General features: G+C 39.9%; 1 protein-coding gene across 4 annotated transcripts in view; it reads left to right on the top strand.

Moving 5' to 3' along the window:
- The first annotated feature begins 1067 nt into the window (after positions 1-1067).
- Positions 1068-17638, top strand: part of IL6ST (interleukin 6 cytokine family signal transducer) — a 32780-nt gene continuing 16209 nt past the window's right edge. Inside the window, exons 1-8 of one of the 4 annotated variants that reach the window (XM_036402775.1) lie at positions 1068-1147; positions 8141-8221; positions 8770-9081; positions 10911-11043; positions 12332-12492; positions 12833-12984; positions 14914-15073; positions 17375-17457. In XM_036402775.1, coding sequence (XP_036258668.1) covers positions 8155-8221; positions 8770-9081; positions 10911-11043; positions 12332-12492; positions 12833-12984; positions 14914-15073; positions 17375-17457 — 1068 coding nt within the window. In that variant the 5' untranslated portion in view covers positions 1068-1147; positions 8141-8154. Of the gene's footprint in view, positions 1148-6428; positions 7739-7762; positions 8030-8140; positions 8222-8769; positions 9082-10910; positions 11044-12331; positions 12493-12832; positions 12985-14913; positions 15074-17374; positions 17458-17638 lie in introns of those variants that run through there. The other 3 variants (XM_054517846.1, XM_036402777.1, XM_036402778.2) reach the window with 3 other exon arrangements.

The following is a 17638-nucleotide window of genomic DNA, read 5'->3' as shown; positions in this document are numbered from 1 at the left end:
AATATACCTGATATCCTATTTGAGCCCAAATATAACTTAAGAACTAAGGGGGCAAAACCCTAAAGCATTCAGCAGGAAGAAACTCGGGCACGCATCAGTGATGTCTCGTACTTTCCTCATTAGGAACAGCCTCTTTTGACACTCCCAGCACCAAGTTTATGGCGTGGCAGTGTTCTTTCTTACTGATGAGCTAGAAAAAAAAATTAATCTGGAATGAAGAAAGCACCTTAGAGCACACTATTCTGATTTACACAAGTAATTTTTCAGAGTTACTGAATGAAGAAATGTCCAAGGATAAGGTGGGTCATGATCACATTAACGATCTATATTGAGGACCATTTCTCAGCAATCTTTCAAAAACACCTTTCTCAGGGACTGGAATCCTGACCGATTTGCAGGGACTGAAACATCGAGACTGCTCTGGATCGCAGCGTTTTGCTCGCACGGCAGCTGTTGACAAGAGCATTCTCCAGCCGCCCGTACTCCCAGGGAAGTCTTGCGAAACGCCGGGAAGGCCGCTGGCTCCTCAGGCCTGCTCAGGACAACACCTCCGCCGCGCAGGCCCGGCCAGACAAGGGCCGGGAGAAGCTTCCAGAGGCCTGGCCGGCTGCGGCCCGGGTAGGGTCCGGCCGTTCATCGGCCGGGCGTCCCGCGGCTGCCGCCCAGAGCTGGCACACACCATGATGGGCCGGGCCAGCCCTGCGGGAGGCGCCGGGCGCGGAGGGGCCGGAGCGCCGCGGGGGAGGGGCCCCGCCGCCCTCAGGGCCCCGCCGCCGCCGCCGCGCCCGCCCCCCTCGCGCGCCCCCCTCGCGCGCCCCCCTCGCGCGCCCCCCTCGCGCGCCCCCCTCGCGCGCCCCCCTCGCGCGCCCCCCTCGCGCGCCCCCCTCGCCCCCGGGATCCTGGCACCGGCCGCCGCGTTACGGGAAGCCACGCCCCTTCACGTGGCCCCGCCCCTGCGATGACGTCACTGGTGCCACGGACCAATGGGGGCGTGGGTGGAGGAGGAGGGAAGGGCGCGCGGGGGCTGGGGCGGGGCGGGAGCGTGACCGGGCGCGGGGCCGCGCGTGCGGGACGGCGGTGCGATGGCGCGAGGTGGCTGTGCCGCTATTTAGGGGCAGGGGCCGCGTAGCGCGGGCGGCCGTGCCGGGTAAGAGTCGGGGTGTGCGGCCGTGTGCGGGGCTCCCCTTCCCTTCCACCTCCTCTGCGTCCTCCCCCTGAGGGACGTCTGCCGGCGGGGGCCGTGCTCGTCCGTCCTTTTCCTCCGGGCCGTGCGCCCCGGGTGGGGGCAGTGGGACGTTCGTTCAGGGCTCACTGGGGGACGGGACGGGCCGGGCCGGGTCGGGTCGGGCGGGCGGGCGGGCGGGCAAACGGCAGTCTTGCGCCACTCGGCTCCCGGGCCGATCTCCAGCCGTGCCCCGCGGCGGTGTCTCGTCTCGTCCAGCCTCCCCTCGCCGGCGCCGGCGGAGCTGCCCGGCCGTGACGCTCAGAGCGCAACATGGCCTCGCCCGGGGCCGCGGCTGCGGGGCCTGGGGGTGCCGAGCCCTGCGCGGGGCCGCTCCGCCGGGCCCCATCCGCAGCCCTGCCCCCGGCGTGGCGGGGACGGTCAGGCTGAAGGTTATCTGCGCCTTCCCCAGAGCGGCGGTGGCTAGTGCCGGCCGGCCGAGTTGGCAAAGGTGTCGCGACCCTCGCGGGACTCGCGTCTTTCGGCTTTTTCGATTGTCACATAAGCGTGGCTGTGGCACCGGCACCCATTTCCTTGATGAAGAGATTTGCGTTTTATTGCCGTCACCTTAAGTGGTTTGCTCTTGTTGCCTGTAGATGGTAGAAAACTACTGCCCTGAAAGATACGCACACTTTGTCTTAATGCTGGTCCAAGTAGTGGAGGGGATTCCCTGAGGAATTGGGGAGGAGTGGGTACAGTGGCCGTCTGGTTACTTCCCATGTGGTCCTGGGCGCCAGTCATCCCTGTAGTGGGGCTCTGATGCTTTCCCTAAGAAAAAATCGGCATTATTATTTTCATCTCTCGGATGATGAAACTGAGGCACAAAGGAAAGCAGGCTGCCAAGTGTTTTGGCAGGATTGAGGGGAATAATTCCCAGTCTCAGTTTTCATGCTTGTTTTAGGCTGACTAGGGGTTTGCCAGCTGGTGACTGCTTGTTACTGCTGAGGCATTCTGAAGGCATAGTTCTACACGTACTGTGTGGGATTATAGTTCTGTCGTTAGTGATCTGTTCTGTCGCAAAGGGGGAAAGGGAATCCGCAACCTTCCCAAGAAGTTGGATATTATTGGGAGTTAAGAACTTTTTTTCTTACACCCTCTTTTCTATAGAAATACAACATTTGTGCTTCCTATATGCTGTTACTTTCAGAGGCACGTAGAATATGTTCAAAGCATGTAACTTCTGAACAGATTTATTGATATGTTGGTGTAGCACAATAAGAATGTGAAGTGGATGATGAAAATTTGAGATTACTTCCTAGAAGTTGAACATTCAAAGTAATTGTTTGGATGTTGTTTATATCTCTGGAAACGTGGTGCTTCAAGTAAAGTCAATAGATAAATATTTTTGGCAGAGGAGAAAGATAGATAGGCACATCTGTAAGTGAGTACACCAAATGGAGATACTCTTCCCTTGCTGCTTGTCTGGAGGATTAGCATTTGCACAGTTATGTGAAATTAAATAACCTTTTTGGCCATCTTTTAAATCAATTGTTCTTGTATTAGCAAGAACTGTCTAGATTAGAGAAGCAGCACTGCTTGTGATCAGTCTGGAAGGTTTGATTTCAAAATGCAACCGCCGAGTGCTAAGACATTGCTTTGTACAAATTAATTTGATTTTTGAACTAAAACTACTTGCTAGCTGTGAGAAAATTCTGAAGTATTCCAGAGAAATTGATTTACAGTTTTAAAAAGGTACCAGAAATAACTCAATTATTGCAAGCAAATATTTGGTGCCTCTAGTTAGGTATTTCAGTAATTTTAAGCTTTGTACCTGTTTTGGTTTTCTTTTTTTCTTTATATTTTTTGTTATGAGTGCCCTACCAAAACTACAAGGATGAGCCTTCTTCTAGAGGCAGAGGAATAAGTACAATAGAGAAATTACTTGCTTAGATGGTGAAAGAGATAGAGATGTCATTTGTATATAGCGATTTTAAATACAAAAATGTATTTCAGAATATTCTGTTCATATAATGTTACATAATGTTTTCAAGTGCTTCTCTTAGAGGTGTCTGGTGTTTTTTGAGTCTCATTAATATTTCCAAGAAGGAAATAAGCATGGAGGAAGGAAGGAAGCTTAGAGATAAAATACGCTTAATTAGAAAGCAGTTACGGTTTGAGTAATCAAAATTCCTTGAGGATAGTTACAGCTTTTAGATGGCTTTAAGTACAGTCTGGCTTGTTATAAAACCTCAAGCAGCAGCTGCTTTGTGAAGCATCTCTGGACCTGTCTGCCTGAGCTATGCGGATTCCTAGTGACAGATAACCTCTTGAAGCTGTAAACATAGGTATTTTTGTTTGTTTGTTTTTTGTTTTTGTTTTTGGGTTTTTTTTAGGAACTTCTGGAAATCCATTTTCCCGAAACCTTTGGTCTCTTGTGATTGATGTGATAATGAGCTTTAATAGACTGAACACCTTCCTGTGGTGGTTGTGGTGTTATCTATACTTCCTGGCTTCCAGGCTGGCTTTGCTGGCAAGTACATGTTATTTTAGCTATAGTTTTTTAAACTGACATGGTGATTTGTAGGTCACTTGGACAGGAATTGCGGCTTCTCTGAAATGGAGAGATAGCCCATTATGTAATGGCATATCCCTGTGTTCATTTTGGGGCAGGTCTCATGATTTATGAAATAAGATGAATTTTTAAGATTTCTCTCTTTCTCAGAATAAGTAGTGATACCTGTTTTGCACAAAAGCCTGATACTTCTTCAAAAACTATTGGTCACAGGTTGTTCTTAAAACTCAACATGTGCTTCTTTGTGCATATAAGTTGTGATTTTAGGGTTGTTATTAACTTTTCATTGACGCTGCATGAAGCATCAATTTATGGATCAGACATAAAGGCTTAGTGCTTTCCTTTCAAAATGGCTGCAGGATGTGAAGAATAACAAAAGTCCCATTTGATTTGGATATTAAATGGGATGATCTCATGGCATATGGGTTTTATAAGTCTGTCTTTATGGAAATAATCAAAGCGTTTGAACTTTTTTTCCCCTTTGAGATAATTTATTTTCTGTAAGTTAAGGACTGTCATCAGCAGCATTCTAGATTGACCATGTTGGTTTTACTCAGTATTTTGATCTTTGGCCACTAAACCATGAGAACAACCTGGCACACTTCTAAAGTCAGTTTCTTTCCCTGTCTCTCTTGACTCTTCACTTAGTGATCCACAACAACTGCATAGTATAAAGTGTTGGTTTGGCTCTTCAGTTTTGTTTGTTTTTAATAGAAGGCATCTGAACTGGCCAGCTGTTTCAGTGTTCATTCAGCATTGGGTTCAGCTTTCACCTCAGATGTATATATATACACTGTACCAGTCAGTAAAACATAGAACTTGGGTTAAGCTGTGCATAGTGATTGAAAAAAATTGAGTTTTCTGTTGTCTAGACTAACAGCTTAGTCTGACTTGAAATTGTGAATTGTGTACAGTTAGTGTTTAGCATTACTGTTGAATGATGGCACTGTCTTTTAAGGTTTGATGTTGCTTATATGCAGGGTTTCTGCACTGTCTTCACCTGAGCATTTTTACACACACTCAGATAAGAAAATACCAGTTTGCATAGAAGTATTTTCCTCATTCTAATATGAAGTATGGCTCCTTGTTTTGTTAGTTTTAAGTCCCACCATTTATTTTGGTTTTTTTCATTTCCTTTATGGTTTTCAGGTAGGCAGGGTGGATGGAAGTGTCTAGTGTAACTCTGGATCTTTCCCGTAGAACTAAATTTCGATTAAGAATCAGTCTTGTAAAAGCCAGAGACACTAATGTTTTTAAAAATAGCACACATTAGAAGGGATTGTAATAGCCCCTTTGTGGGTTTAGAGGTGTGTAGCTTCAGACATCTTCAAACCACGTTGATCATCAGGGGTGGGGGTAAGCAAAATACATCAGAGCAGCCTGAAGCACATACGTGCTGAATTGTGGCATGGCTTTGACACTGCGGTTTCAGCTGCTTGGTTCCCATACTGGAGGGGTGTGGCTTTCCACTTCACTCTCCTTTGCAGGTGTTGGAGCATGAAGCTCCATTCTCTAGCCTTTCAGGAGCTGGCTGCAGTGGAATTGAGTAGTATGATTTGTAGAGGGCATATCTGCTCCCTCAAAACAATTGCTAAACATTCCAAAGTGCAAAGTAGTAAAAATTTGAACTTCAGTCTTTTACATGCAAATGAATCTGCTTGGAACAACTGAAATGTTGTTTTTCAAGTCTGGAAGACAGTTGAATATAGAAATGACATTTATATGAACAAAGATAGTAATTTAATTTTAATTTCCAGTGGAAAAAATCATACTTTAGGACAAAATGTGTGATAATTATTTATTATTGTTTACTTATTAAGTTGGTTATTACTTTTTATTTATTTATTCTTTCATTTGCTTTACAGTATGTTTTTAATAACCTGAGCCATACTTAATAACTGCTGATGTGAAAATCATTGAATAGTTTTGTGGAAATATTGTTTGACTTTAATAAATAATGACCCAAAAGTAAACCAGTAACTTTGTAATGATGTAATAGCTTAGGTGACCCTGCCATTACTCTAAGGTGGCATGAATCATGATGGCAAATGAGAAAGAAATTAAAAACTTTAAAAATTTTCCTTTTTACATTTGTTTCATTCTTTCCCCTTCAGTGTGAAAGGTGCTTCTGCTGTTGTTTTGCAGCTTTTGGCAGTGAAGCAGAGCTCCTGTTTCTTTCTGCCTAGCTTGTAGTTGCCCTTAGGCTTCTGATGAATTTCAGATCTTCTGCAACTCAAATTGTTCCAGTTAAATTATTTAAATGAATCTTACTTGAAATAACGGATCCTAAGGTCTGTCTGTAGTAGAGCTCAATGGGCTTTGGTTAACAAGCAGTATTCTGGTAAGTGTTAGCACAAGTTAGTCATTAAAGTAGATCCCTATGCGCTGGTTTTATTTGGTGATTTAAACTAAAAGAGACTACTCTTTAGAATTTGGTTGTATTCACCATACAAATTTATAAAAATGTGTTAAACTAGTTGGGTTTTTATTTTAATTCAGAAATTCATGTGTGGGTAGAAACCTTTTGGACACTTCTAAAATAAGCAAGAATCAATCTATATAGTTATTTCACTGTTCCCTTGTAACAAATATCCAAATACACATTGCATTTAAAGCAGTATAGTGGTTCTTATATCCAGCCCAGTGAGAGTACTTAAGTAGAACATAGAAAAAATTAATAGCTTTTTGGTTCTCAATGCCATATAGCTATAGTCTGATGACAAATGACTTGTTATTTAGTCAAAAAATGAACTAAAACTTCCAGTGACAAACAAATGCTTGTTAATATATTTGTCAAGTCTTTCAATCAGCAATGTTTCTACTGTAAAGTTTCTATACAGGAAATTTTCGTGGGCTTTGGGTAATGAACTCACAAGTATAGAAGCAAGTAAAGATACCTGGGTGATGCTGATAGCTTTTATTTTAGTTCTAACTGAAAGACACCTAGGTTGGCAAACCCTACAAAGACTCTGCTATAAATGTTTGAGATCTGCTTTAATTTAGCTGTTCATGTGAATAGAGATTTTCTTTACATTACACAGTTTATCTTGATTTATAAAGAAAAAATGGCTTAGTTGTGTTGATGTGTAAGGAATGAGATCCTTGCTTGGGGGTGATCCATGCTTACATGTGTGTCTAGTTTTTCTTATATATGTGTGTGTGAAATACCTTGTGTCTGTCACTATTGTGAAGTAAATTACATGCAATCAAAGTAAAGGGGTGTTTGCTGTCATAAATTGAAGTTTCTTCTGATAATAGTAAGTGGAGCTTACTAAATTCCCTGTCTAGAGAATAGTGTGGAATTCCACTAAAAATTTTTAAAATTTTTAGCGAGTTTCCTTTTGTGGGACAAAGCTAAGAATACTAGTTTCCAGAGAAGTTCTGTCAGGTTAATGAAAATAAAACTTCAGAAACATGTTGCTGTAGCCATCTCTCCTCAAATCTTAGTAAACCTAAAGAGCCTGTGTTAAGTTTCTAGGTCTAAGAATAGCATGAAGTCTGCTTCTAGAAATCAGCTTGTGAACTAAATGCCTTATTTCACTAAGCCAGTCTACCCATTCCTGTAAAGATGCCTAAATGTAGCTAAAAATAATATAGCTTAGTAGAGAGTGGTCACTTGCTTTTGGTAGTTTAGGACTGCTTTAAAAGTGTAAGTTGAGAAAACCATAACACATAGTGGCTTCATAACAATGGGGGTGTGTGAATGTTTCAGTATCTCTAAAGTGTTTTCTAGAAATGTCAAAACTTGAGAATGAGTGGGCTCTGTTGCAATACAGAAATAAATATGGTGTTATAAAAGGTACTCCAGCTTTTGAGGAATTGCAAGCTCCCTTGTAAAGTTTTGAAGAATTAATTAGTGCTTTTTCTATAGTAGACAGCATTGTGCTTTGTAATTCCTGAGTGTATTTTAAGTCACTTCTTGTGAATGAGACACATGGTTTTGTGGTGAGTTCTTCTGAACCTTGTCTGAACCTTGCCTGAGGATCAGTGCCCTTAAAAGTTAGGTAAGTATGAAAACCATAATCAAATTCATAGGGTTATGTATTAAAACCTGAACCACACCATTACACCTTGTATTCTAACTGAACCTCCTGCAGAGTTACCAGTGAAGTTTGCTTTCATATACAGTCTGAAAACCTAAAGCTGATACATATCTTAAACTTCTAATTAAATCAGCTTTAAACAGCCTTAGTTTTTTTTTAGTGAACATTTGATTTTGTTTTAGCAGTGAGGAAAATGGAAACAATTTGCCCATTCTAAGTTGAGAAGATACAAACAATTCCAGGAAAATAAATGTGCGTACGTGAGATATTATGTTAGAGCAAATACAAATCTGATTTTGACATTGATCTAAAGTAAAGAATAATAGTTTAAATTTAAAAATATATATCTTTCTCTTGTTACAGAAATTCTGTGCAGCATGTTTTCTAGGTGGAACTGGGTGGCCTGTGCCTTCTATCTGGTGTTGAGTATTTGTTCTCCTGATGGTAAGATTTCTGTGTCTCAAATACAAGAGGATATAGAACTAGTTACATCAAATGTTTGAAGCAGCTGCTTGCTTTTTGTTTGTTGGATGAGGACAGAAAGTAAGGTGTGTTAGGATAGACACGCCTAGTCTTCTAACACTAGTTCACCACAACACAGGTGCACACTTACCCCAGTTTTCCTATGCTAACTTTCTTAATAAAAAATACTTTTTTATCAGAAGAGTAACCTCAAGTATAACAACTTCCTCCTTCAAAAGATATAAACATGCAACCCTTGACTCTCCACTCTGTCTTATGCCTCTGTTTATTAATGGAGCTTTCCTAGCTTCATGAAATGCTCTTGCAGAGCCTAAAGAACACTATGCTGTTTTTTGCCCTTAAATCTTCATGGTAGTCTACCAATGCATTTCAGTTTTGTCAGGTAACTATTTTAACTTGCTGCTTAGACACATGTAGTGTTTTTAACATTGCACTAGTGATGTATCAGCAATATTGGTTAGGGGATGTTGTGTAGTTCTTAATAAATGTGAAATTTGTTTTCTTTTTAGCTTCAAGTGGACTTGTGCAGTCATGTGGTCACATCATCCCAGAGTCACCTGTACTGGCCCTTGGTTCCAATTTCACAGCATTATGCATTCTGAATGAGAGTTGTCTTGACTTCGGCAATATCTATGCCAGTCAGATTATCTGGAAGATAAAAAATAGACTGGTACCCAAAGAACAGTATCGTGAAATAAACAGAACAGTTTCCAGTGTCACATTCAATGACACTTCTTCATTGGCTACTCCTCTGACATGCAACATTTTAGCAGATGGACAGATTGAACAGAACATTTATGGAATTACAGTTACAGTAGGCTGTGAGTACCATTTTTTTTACATTTTATTCTGGTCTTTAGAAAATTGCTTCTGAGAAATCGGAAAATGCAAAAAATAGAAAATGTGCGTATCTTTAGGCACTTAATTTTTATTCCCTCGGTTCCTGGATAATTGAGTAAAAAAATCCTCAAATTACGTGCCACCCCAGCTGCTCAGTATGCACTGAAGAAAGTTTTCTGAAAAGTAGAAAATACTCTGGAGTATTTCAATGTTGAAATAGGAAAAATGAAACAACAAAAAGCAGCAGATTTTAATTACAGAATAAAGTTGTGTATTTAAATGAAATAAGAAGTAGGAAATGAACTTTTCCTTACTTCTTGATTCTGTATCAGAGTTGGAGGAAATACTTGTAGGTGACATGTCCTGGTTTCATACTAACATTCTGAAAATAATGTTTTCTTCATTAATGGACTGAGAAACATTTAGTTCATCTGTATCACTAAAGCTAACCTGAATTGTCTTAAGGTATTTGGATGCCTTTACCTCTATACCAAAGAAAATACTTTTAACTAGTTATAAGCTTCATTTATCTAGAATGATAGCACTTGCATGGTTCAGACCAAGTGCTTTTAGAAAGACTGACTTGAGAAAGTCATGTGAATAAGTGCTACTTCTTAATTACTTGGTGTCCTGCTAATAATAAGACAAGTGTTGTAGTGTCCTAAGTATCATATGATATGGCTGATTTTCCATTATCATATGATACGGTTGTCTCCTAGTGATGGCAACAGGTACTGCAGTTGTGAATGGTCTGCATGCAAAAGGCCTGCTTGAGTTCACAATTTAAAATTAAATGCCTCTAGCATGACTTAAAAAATGCTATCACAGGAAAGTAATGTTTTCCATTTCAATTTCTGAGGAGTAAATACTGTACTAGAAAATACAAAATAAAAAATATTTTAAAGAGGTAAAATACATGGAAAGGTGAGGACAGATAAATTATTCTAAGATTATAAATGTAATGACAGTACAGATGACATTCCACATGTGTAATTCATGTTACAATTCTTGAGATGCATTTTTCTTTAAAGCTATTGTATTTTGATACTATCAATTAAAGAAAACTAAATAGTGAGACGAGCAACAGATTTGAGAAGAATACAATTATTCAGGAAGAAAGCAATAAGATTCATAAGGTTGTTTTATTGAAACTAGCACTCTTCTTGAAAGCAAATAAAATTCTCTAACTACATTATATTGTTGCAAATAGTGATAATATAGGAGGTAGAAACAAATTTGTATGTTATAATTTGAGTTTAAGAGGGAAAGAAAATAGTTTTGCTGCATTCTGAATAAGTTCCTTACACACCACAGTGCATGGATGAAGATCTCTAAGCTTTCCTGCATGGGTTTGCAGCTCGAGCTTCTTCCATACCTCAGCTGGGGGAAAACAGACCTATGAAATTGCTTATAGAGCTCAGGTTACTAGCAAGGTCACTATGTGCCAATTCAGTAGTGGTTATTAATTTTTCTTATGTGTGAATTAAAATATATTTAGATGAGAGATGGTTAATGGTGGTTAAGAAGATGGTTAAAATACAAGGTTTTCTGCCTCAGAATGAAAAGTCTTTGTTGTTCCTTACTAGCAAATGCTTAATCCTTATACAGCCTACTGTCTGTCAAAGCAGCTATTTAAGCTTCTTTACTTTGATTGCAGGATGGTATCCAGCACTTTTTGCCACATCCTTTAGAGAAAAATTATTTAGATACTTTGATGTTCACAGAAATCACTCTAGTGGGACAGTTATAAGGATTCTAGCTGGATTGAAATGCATGTATAGATTAATTATTGCTAATTCTTTCTGTACAGTGGCTCCAGAGAAGCCCAAGAACTTAAGTTGCATTGTGCATCAGGAATCAAGATTCACGTACGCTATGACTTGTACCTGGAACCCTGGAAGGCATACATTCCTGGATACTCAGTTCAGGTTGAGATACAGGTGGTAAGTAGCACTCCATAGAATATCTAAATTATTCTGAAGAATATTTTTATGCTAAACCAACAGTCCTTGAAATTCCTGATTTTTTGGAAGAGTGCTTAAGGTTAAGTCCAATTTTCTGAGGCATTGCTGTCTGTCTGGTATGAGGGGGAAGGGAAGAGTTGAAGAAGTTGGCATTTAAGAAATTCTAAGTCAGACATGAAGTTTTATTGCTGAACTTGTTTTGGAGTGACAGTAATGTCATATTTTTCTATTCTTCAAATGCATGATTAGCATGGCTTTAGTACAATACATCTCATAATAGGGAGCTATACCCTAACTCTTACACTTTTCTGAGTTGACAGTTCCACCCCGTTCTAAACAAGCAGATGTCTCTGCTCATTGCAGGAGGATCAGACTATGTGACTTTTAAAGGTTCATTTCAATCCAAATCATTCTGTCATTCTAAGTAGAGAAACTGACATAAAATGACTGAGTTTTGTAAAGTTATTATCTATCTGCACTTCATAGGAACTGTGGACAAACACTATTCTGAGTTAATCCTAACATAGGATTAACTAAAGCTTCAGCAAAGTATTTCTCCTGTGAAAGCAAATTAAGTTACTTTCCAAACTCTTTATCTAGCCTCTTGTAAAGCAGAGCTTTTTAGATGGCCTCTAAGTTTAGAATGGAGTGAACAGGATTGCTGCATTGCTCTGGAGACAGGAATGATCTCAGACAGCTTTCCAGCTACCCCATTCTGCTGAAGTGTTTTGGTAACAGGTGTAGTAGAAAGTATGCACAGATAGTTCTAGGGGCATCAGGAAATGTGCAAACCATTAACATTTTCTATCTAGTTAGTATAGCAGAAGAGGGTGAGCAGAAATTATCTATTGCACCCCTAACACTGTACTCCTGAAAGGTATGCGAGTAGCACTGACTTAATTTTCTAATGCGTTGTAGTTACTGGCCATATTGCTTTTGAGTAATTGTATCAGTTCTTGTTCTTTTCTTTTTTAAGCCAAGTCAGGTTTTTATACAAATTTATTGACAGTGCTCTAGCTTGTGCTTTTGAAGATACGTGACTGGAAGTCAAGAGATTTTGTTTTACATTCAGTTCTAATGCAATCATGCATTTCTGGCTGAAAAAGCCATTCCCACTTTTTCTTCCCCTCCCTCTGCTTACAAAGTTAAGGCAGAGGGGAAACATACAAGATAAACCAATTGCTCACTCTGATCTACTTTAAAATATTCTCTAAAGGAAACCAAACTTACTGCTTTGAATCTTGTTTTTTCTTTCTCTTTTATTTAGGCCAGAACAGATCTTCCCTGACTGTATACCAAAAGATGTTAACAATTCTTGCACCATTGATGATTCTCAGTTCTTTGTTAATACGGAGATCTGGGTGGAAGCAACAAATGCACTTGGGAAGGCTGTATCTGATCCTCTTGTCGTTGATCCTATCGACATTGGTAACTATATGCCCCTTAAAGCTTTGATAGAACATAACTGCTGCTTCTGTATATATTGCTGAACTGGTATGTTAGTGTTTCTTCACTATAAAAATTATCACTACATAAGTGTTGTTGACTAGAGCTTGAAATGTGCTGGGCAAGGGTAGGGATGGTGAGAGATTTTTTCACAATTCAGATAGCAAGTTTTGTGTTTAGTAGTCTTGTTTAGAAGATAGTGTAAAGTAGCAGCCATTTCAGGTCCTGAAAGACTTTATAGTAGTGCTGCAATATCATGTGCAGCTTCTAAAGGCATGGTAAAGTACAGCTGTTAGGTTAACTTAAACTTCTTCTCTTTTAGTTAAACCACTGCCTCCACAGAATGTATCAGTCACCTCAGGATTACTACCTACTGTTCTGCAGCTTGTCTGGGAGAATTGGATTTCAGACGCTGTGATGACGCTGAAATTCAATATTCGCTACAGAATTGTTGGTGACACGAACTGGATGGAGGTAATACAACCAATGTTCCTTGCCATGATTCTGCTGTTATCCATACATCTGTCAAACTGGAGCTCCCCCTGTTCCACTTCAGATCATTCAGTTTCATTTCATTATGTCTTACATGGCCACCCAAGGAAGTTTATCTGGCGTGTTCATGGAGGCTGTAATCTAGGTATTTTTTGGCACAGTCTGAGTGTGGTGACCTTTTCATATCTTCATGGACTTTTCTGCTGTCCTTCCTGTCACAGTGCAGTATGTTTATTTTTAATTTTATTTTGCACAATGTATAGAACATTAATGAATTTTCATCTTCCCATGCATGTGCAAAATGGGTGATCATTCAAAACTTGGGTAAATACTGTATCATGCTGGAATGGTTTTTAGAACTTACTCTGCCTGCAGGTGGACTACAAAAGGTCCAGACAGGGCCACAGGCTGGGTCAGAGTGGCTGGAAGGCTACCCAGTAGAAAAGGACCTGGCAGTGCTGGTGAGGGCAGCTGAGCATGAGCCAGGCTGTGCCCAGGTGGCCTAGAAGTCCAGTGACATTCTGGCCTGGATCAGCAATGGTGTGGCCAGCAGGGCCAGTGATTTGTCTACCTTTATTTGTCACTGGCGAAGGCACACCTTGAGTCCTGCCCTGTATACATGCCTCAAGTGTGAGGCAGTCAAGAACAGGAAAAGTGTAAGGAGTAAGCCTTACCTGTAATGTACTATATGTTCCTGTTATCAAGAGCTGTGAGGTTTTTTTCTTTAGAAATCAATCTTTATACATCAATCTGTCAATGTATTTTTAATAGCTCCTCAGTTTTTCCTTCCTTTAAGACTTTTCTCAGAGCAGTAGTACTCCAGCAGAGGCCCAAATGTATTCTGAATTCTTTGAGTTCTTGGAAGGAAGACTGCTTTCAATTTTACCTAAATGCTCTGTTTGGAGCAGGTAGCCTTAACACATGTCCTTGTGACTATGTGGCTTTAGATGCAGAAACTATTTGTTAAGATCACCTGTATTGCTATTTTAAAAAGCACTGGCCTGCACAATCTAGTTTGCAACTCCAGGACCGTGTATATGTTGTCCTGATAGGACAGTAGGACAAGTTCTTTTAACTTGTCTTGCCCTTTTAACATACACACAAAACAAATGAAATAGTAGCTTTTAAGTCAGCTGACTTGCTTAGCTGTGGTTAAATTGGACTATTTTGTTAATTCTTTACCCTCAGGATTAACCTCTTAAGTGTTCTGCATTTGTGTTTAATCTGTAGTCATTCCTTGCAGGGGTCCTTGCTGTAAAAAGGACACTTGCTGCAAGTGGAATAATGTGAGGAGTCAGTGTGTTACCTACTTGGCGTCCGTTCTCCACTCCACCCTGCTTCCCTACATACATACTAAGAATACTTTTGTGGCATTTGGTTGCTCACCTAAGATAAAGAGCTTATGAAAAGAATTTATTAACACAACTATAAGCTCCTCTAAAACTATTCTCAATTTTACTCAAGAAGTACTGTTCTGGATCAGTGGAAGCAATGATCCTGGACTTTTAACTTCCAGTAATCAATAATTTTGCAATCAATAATCAAGCAGGTCACCTACCAAAGTTCTGAATTGTGAGGCAGGGTACTACAGATCAGTAAGCAGCAGAATTATGTTGAAAGAAAGGAGAAAGATGTAAGCTAATTATCAAATAAAACATGAGATTGTCCTGAAGTAGCTGCCTAACTGTTCTAGTGTATGTATCTTCTTATACCTGGTAAAGACACACAACTCCGACTGAACCTTTACCAGACACTGTTTGAAAATTGAAGTTTTTAGAAATGAGAGGGAAGGAAAGCTTGTTTGTGTTATGTGTGTGGTGGAGAGCCTTCTTGCATGACAGCTGAAGGAGCACAGAACTCAGCTCTACAGTATTTTGATCATTGCTTTTAAAATCTTTGTCACTTTTGCAGGTTCCTCCTGAAGATACAGCTTCCCCAAGAACTTCATTCAGTATTCAAGGTCTCAGACCCTACACAGAGTATGTCTTTTCCATTCGTTGCATGAAGGAAGATGGAGTAGGCTACTGGAGTGACTGGAGTGAAGAAAAGACTGGGATTACCATTGAAGATCGTAAGTAATGCATAAAAGTAGGTCACTGACTTCTCAAGTGTGAGTGCTCTGCAGTTTGGCAATGGCCACCTGAAATGGTGTATCCTTGCTTGAGGTGCTTGCTTGTAACTCAGCTCTCTTGAGCTACTTCCAGCACTAACTGACTTGACCCATGCATTCCAAGGAGCATAAGACTAGCTTCTTGTTAAGCTGGTGTAGAGGAACTCCCTGAAAACAGCTACAACAGCAACAGGGGAGAAGAACCTTCTTCACAGAAAACTGTTCTCAAGGTCTTCTGGAAAAAAATCTAGGCTTTATGCTTGTTTTTTTATTTTGAAGGTTGTTCTCTGTAACAGAAGTTATCCTGCCTAGAAAAGGTTTTCTTAGTAGAGCAACTGCCTTAGTTTATGAACAACTTGATGTTCAGGAGGCTAGTAAAAGTCATAGGTGAACAATCATCAACAGTTAAGAAACAGAAGATCTTAGTCATAGGGTGCATAGATTTCTTCACAAACTTAATAAAGCAATAATATAAAATAATGTGCATGTGGTAAGTGTAGCCTCTTATGCACGGAAGCATCCAAATAACACATCTTTTACATTTCAACAAAGTATTCATTTTGATTTCTTTTCCACTTCTGTAGCCTGCGAGGTTGGCTTTGTTTTTGGCTTATGCTGATACTACCCCATAGAAAGCCAGTGTTGTGTACTTAATACTCAGTAGGGAATCTATTCTTACATCCAATTGCTATAAGTAATTTGTCATAGCTATTTAGCTTCAGTATCAAGCTGATCGGTATTTGTCTGGTTTTTAAATGTGCTTTAGCTTTTCCTGCTTACACCTTTATAATCTTGTTTCTGTAATAATCCTGTATGTCCCAAGGTGTGTCTTTTCTGGGCAGTCTGTTCACTGCAGCATTTCAGTGCACATCAAGTTAAACCAATACAAGTTCTATTATTAAAACAGATTGGAAATCCTTCCTTTTTTTATCCTGATTGAGTTCATTTGTCATCTTAGATAAGGAATAAGAGGGATTATTGTAGTTTTTGTTTAAAATTAGTGGAATTTGTATCCATGTTTGCATTGCTTCAGTTCTGTTACTTTCACTTCATCTACTTTCTGTGGGGGAGATACTGTAAAATATGTGAATTTCAATATGCTAGTCTCTGCTTTTCAACTCCTAATGATAGTATGACTTCATTTTCTGTTTCCTATCTCAGGCTGAGCAATGATGATTTCAGGACTGCCTGCCTATTTAGATTGCATTGCTGTTCTGCTGTGGTGACTGGCTTTGCAAAAATACTGCTAATACTAAGTACCCATGTCTTACTTTAGCCTCAGAACAAAAGTTTTATAGTAGCAAATGAACATCAGACAGGTCATGTTAGAGTCATGATCTCTATTAGGCAGGATGTACAATTGCTTCTCTTTAATGTGAATCAAATTTGGATACTCAAATGAGTAGAAGAGCTCCCTTTGCCTCAAAACATAGTTCGCCTCTCACGATGTACAGCATAAAAGATGCATGCTGTACACTTGGTACTGAGGGGTGTTTGAGGTTAAAAGCCAAAACTTCATAACATACTAAATGCTATGAAAGAATTCTGAGAAGAAGTAGTCTTGAAAGATTAAAGATGTAATTCATTTTGAGATGAACTTTCTCTTGGGGCTAAGACCCTCACAAAAGATCGGGCACTTTTTATTGCTTTGTGCATTGGTTAGTTCATTTTACTTTGAAATGGAGTTTGTTGTGGAAGTACCACTTTTTCATAGTACAGATGCCAAAATGTACTGTAGTATTGTACAAAAGTACTGCAGTTTTGTTATCCTTTTAGAATCAAGGAGTCTTACTGCCAGGAGAAATTTGTCTCCTTTTTTTAACTCTTGCGCACTTTCCTTTTTTCAGGTAACTTGATATTGAGGGGTAGGGACAGTGTTGGATGCAGATTATAGCAAGGTTTGCAGATGTGCAGGGCTGTGCCTCTGGATGCAGGCTGCACTGTGTAGGTGTGATCATGCCTCACTCAGCATTGTCACCTTTAGTCTAATCTTGCAGATGCCCACCATTGTGATTCATACTTTTTTTGTCACTGTACATTAAAGCAGAACTGGTGTCTTGCTCATCTCTTCAGGAAATTTTCCACTTAATATGCCAAGCATTATTTTCATTGAGAAAGCAAGAAATGCTAAATAGCATTTAGCTTCATTTCTAATATGCTTTTATTTTTTTAAGAAAACAAGCATATAATGATAATGAAAGGATGAATTCAAACACATTAAATAAAAATGATTCTACTCTCAAGCATTGTTTGTTTCATCAGAACCATCTAAAGGACCACCCATATGGAGGATCATTGATACATCTCAGTCACCAGCTTGCTGGACTGTGCATCTAATATGGAAGGTAAAGCGAATTGAAAAAATTGAGCATTCTTTTAAAAACATTTTTCCATTTTAAGTGGAAAAATCTACCCAATAGCCTTGAGAGATGACTGGGATAGTATAGGTTTTTTTGATATGAGACGTGACTTTAGTGTTCTTATGCTAATAGCTATGAAAAATTAAATGTACAGATGTAAAGGCCA

The sequence above is a fragment of the Molothrus ater genome, chromosome Z (genome assembly GCF_012460135.2).
Source record: "Molothrus ater isolate BHLD 08-10-18 breed brown headed cowbird chromosome Z, BPBGC_Mater_1.1, whole genome shotgun sequence".
NCBI classification, from domain to species: domain Eukaryota; kingdom Metazoa; phylum Chordata; class Aves; order Passeriformes; family Icteridae; genus Molothrus; species Molothrus ater.
This window is presented reverse-complemented; position numbering and strand designations above follow the sequence as displayed.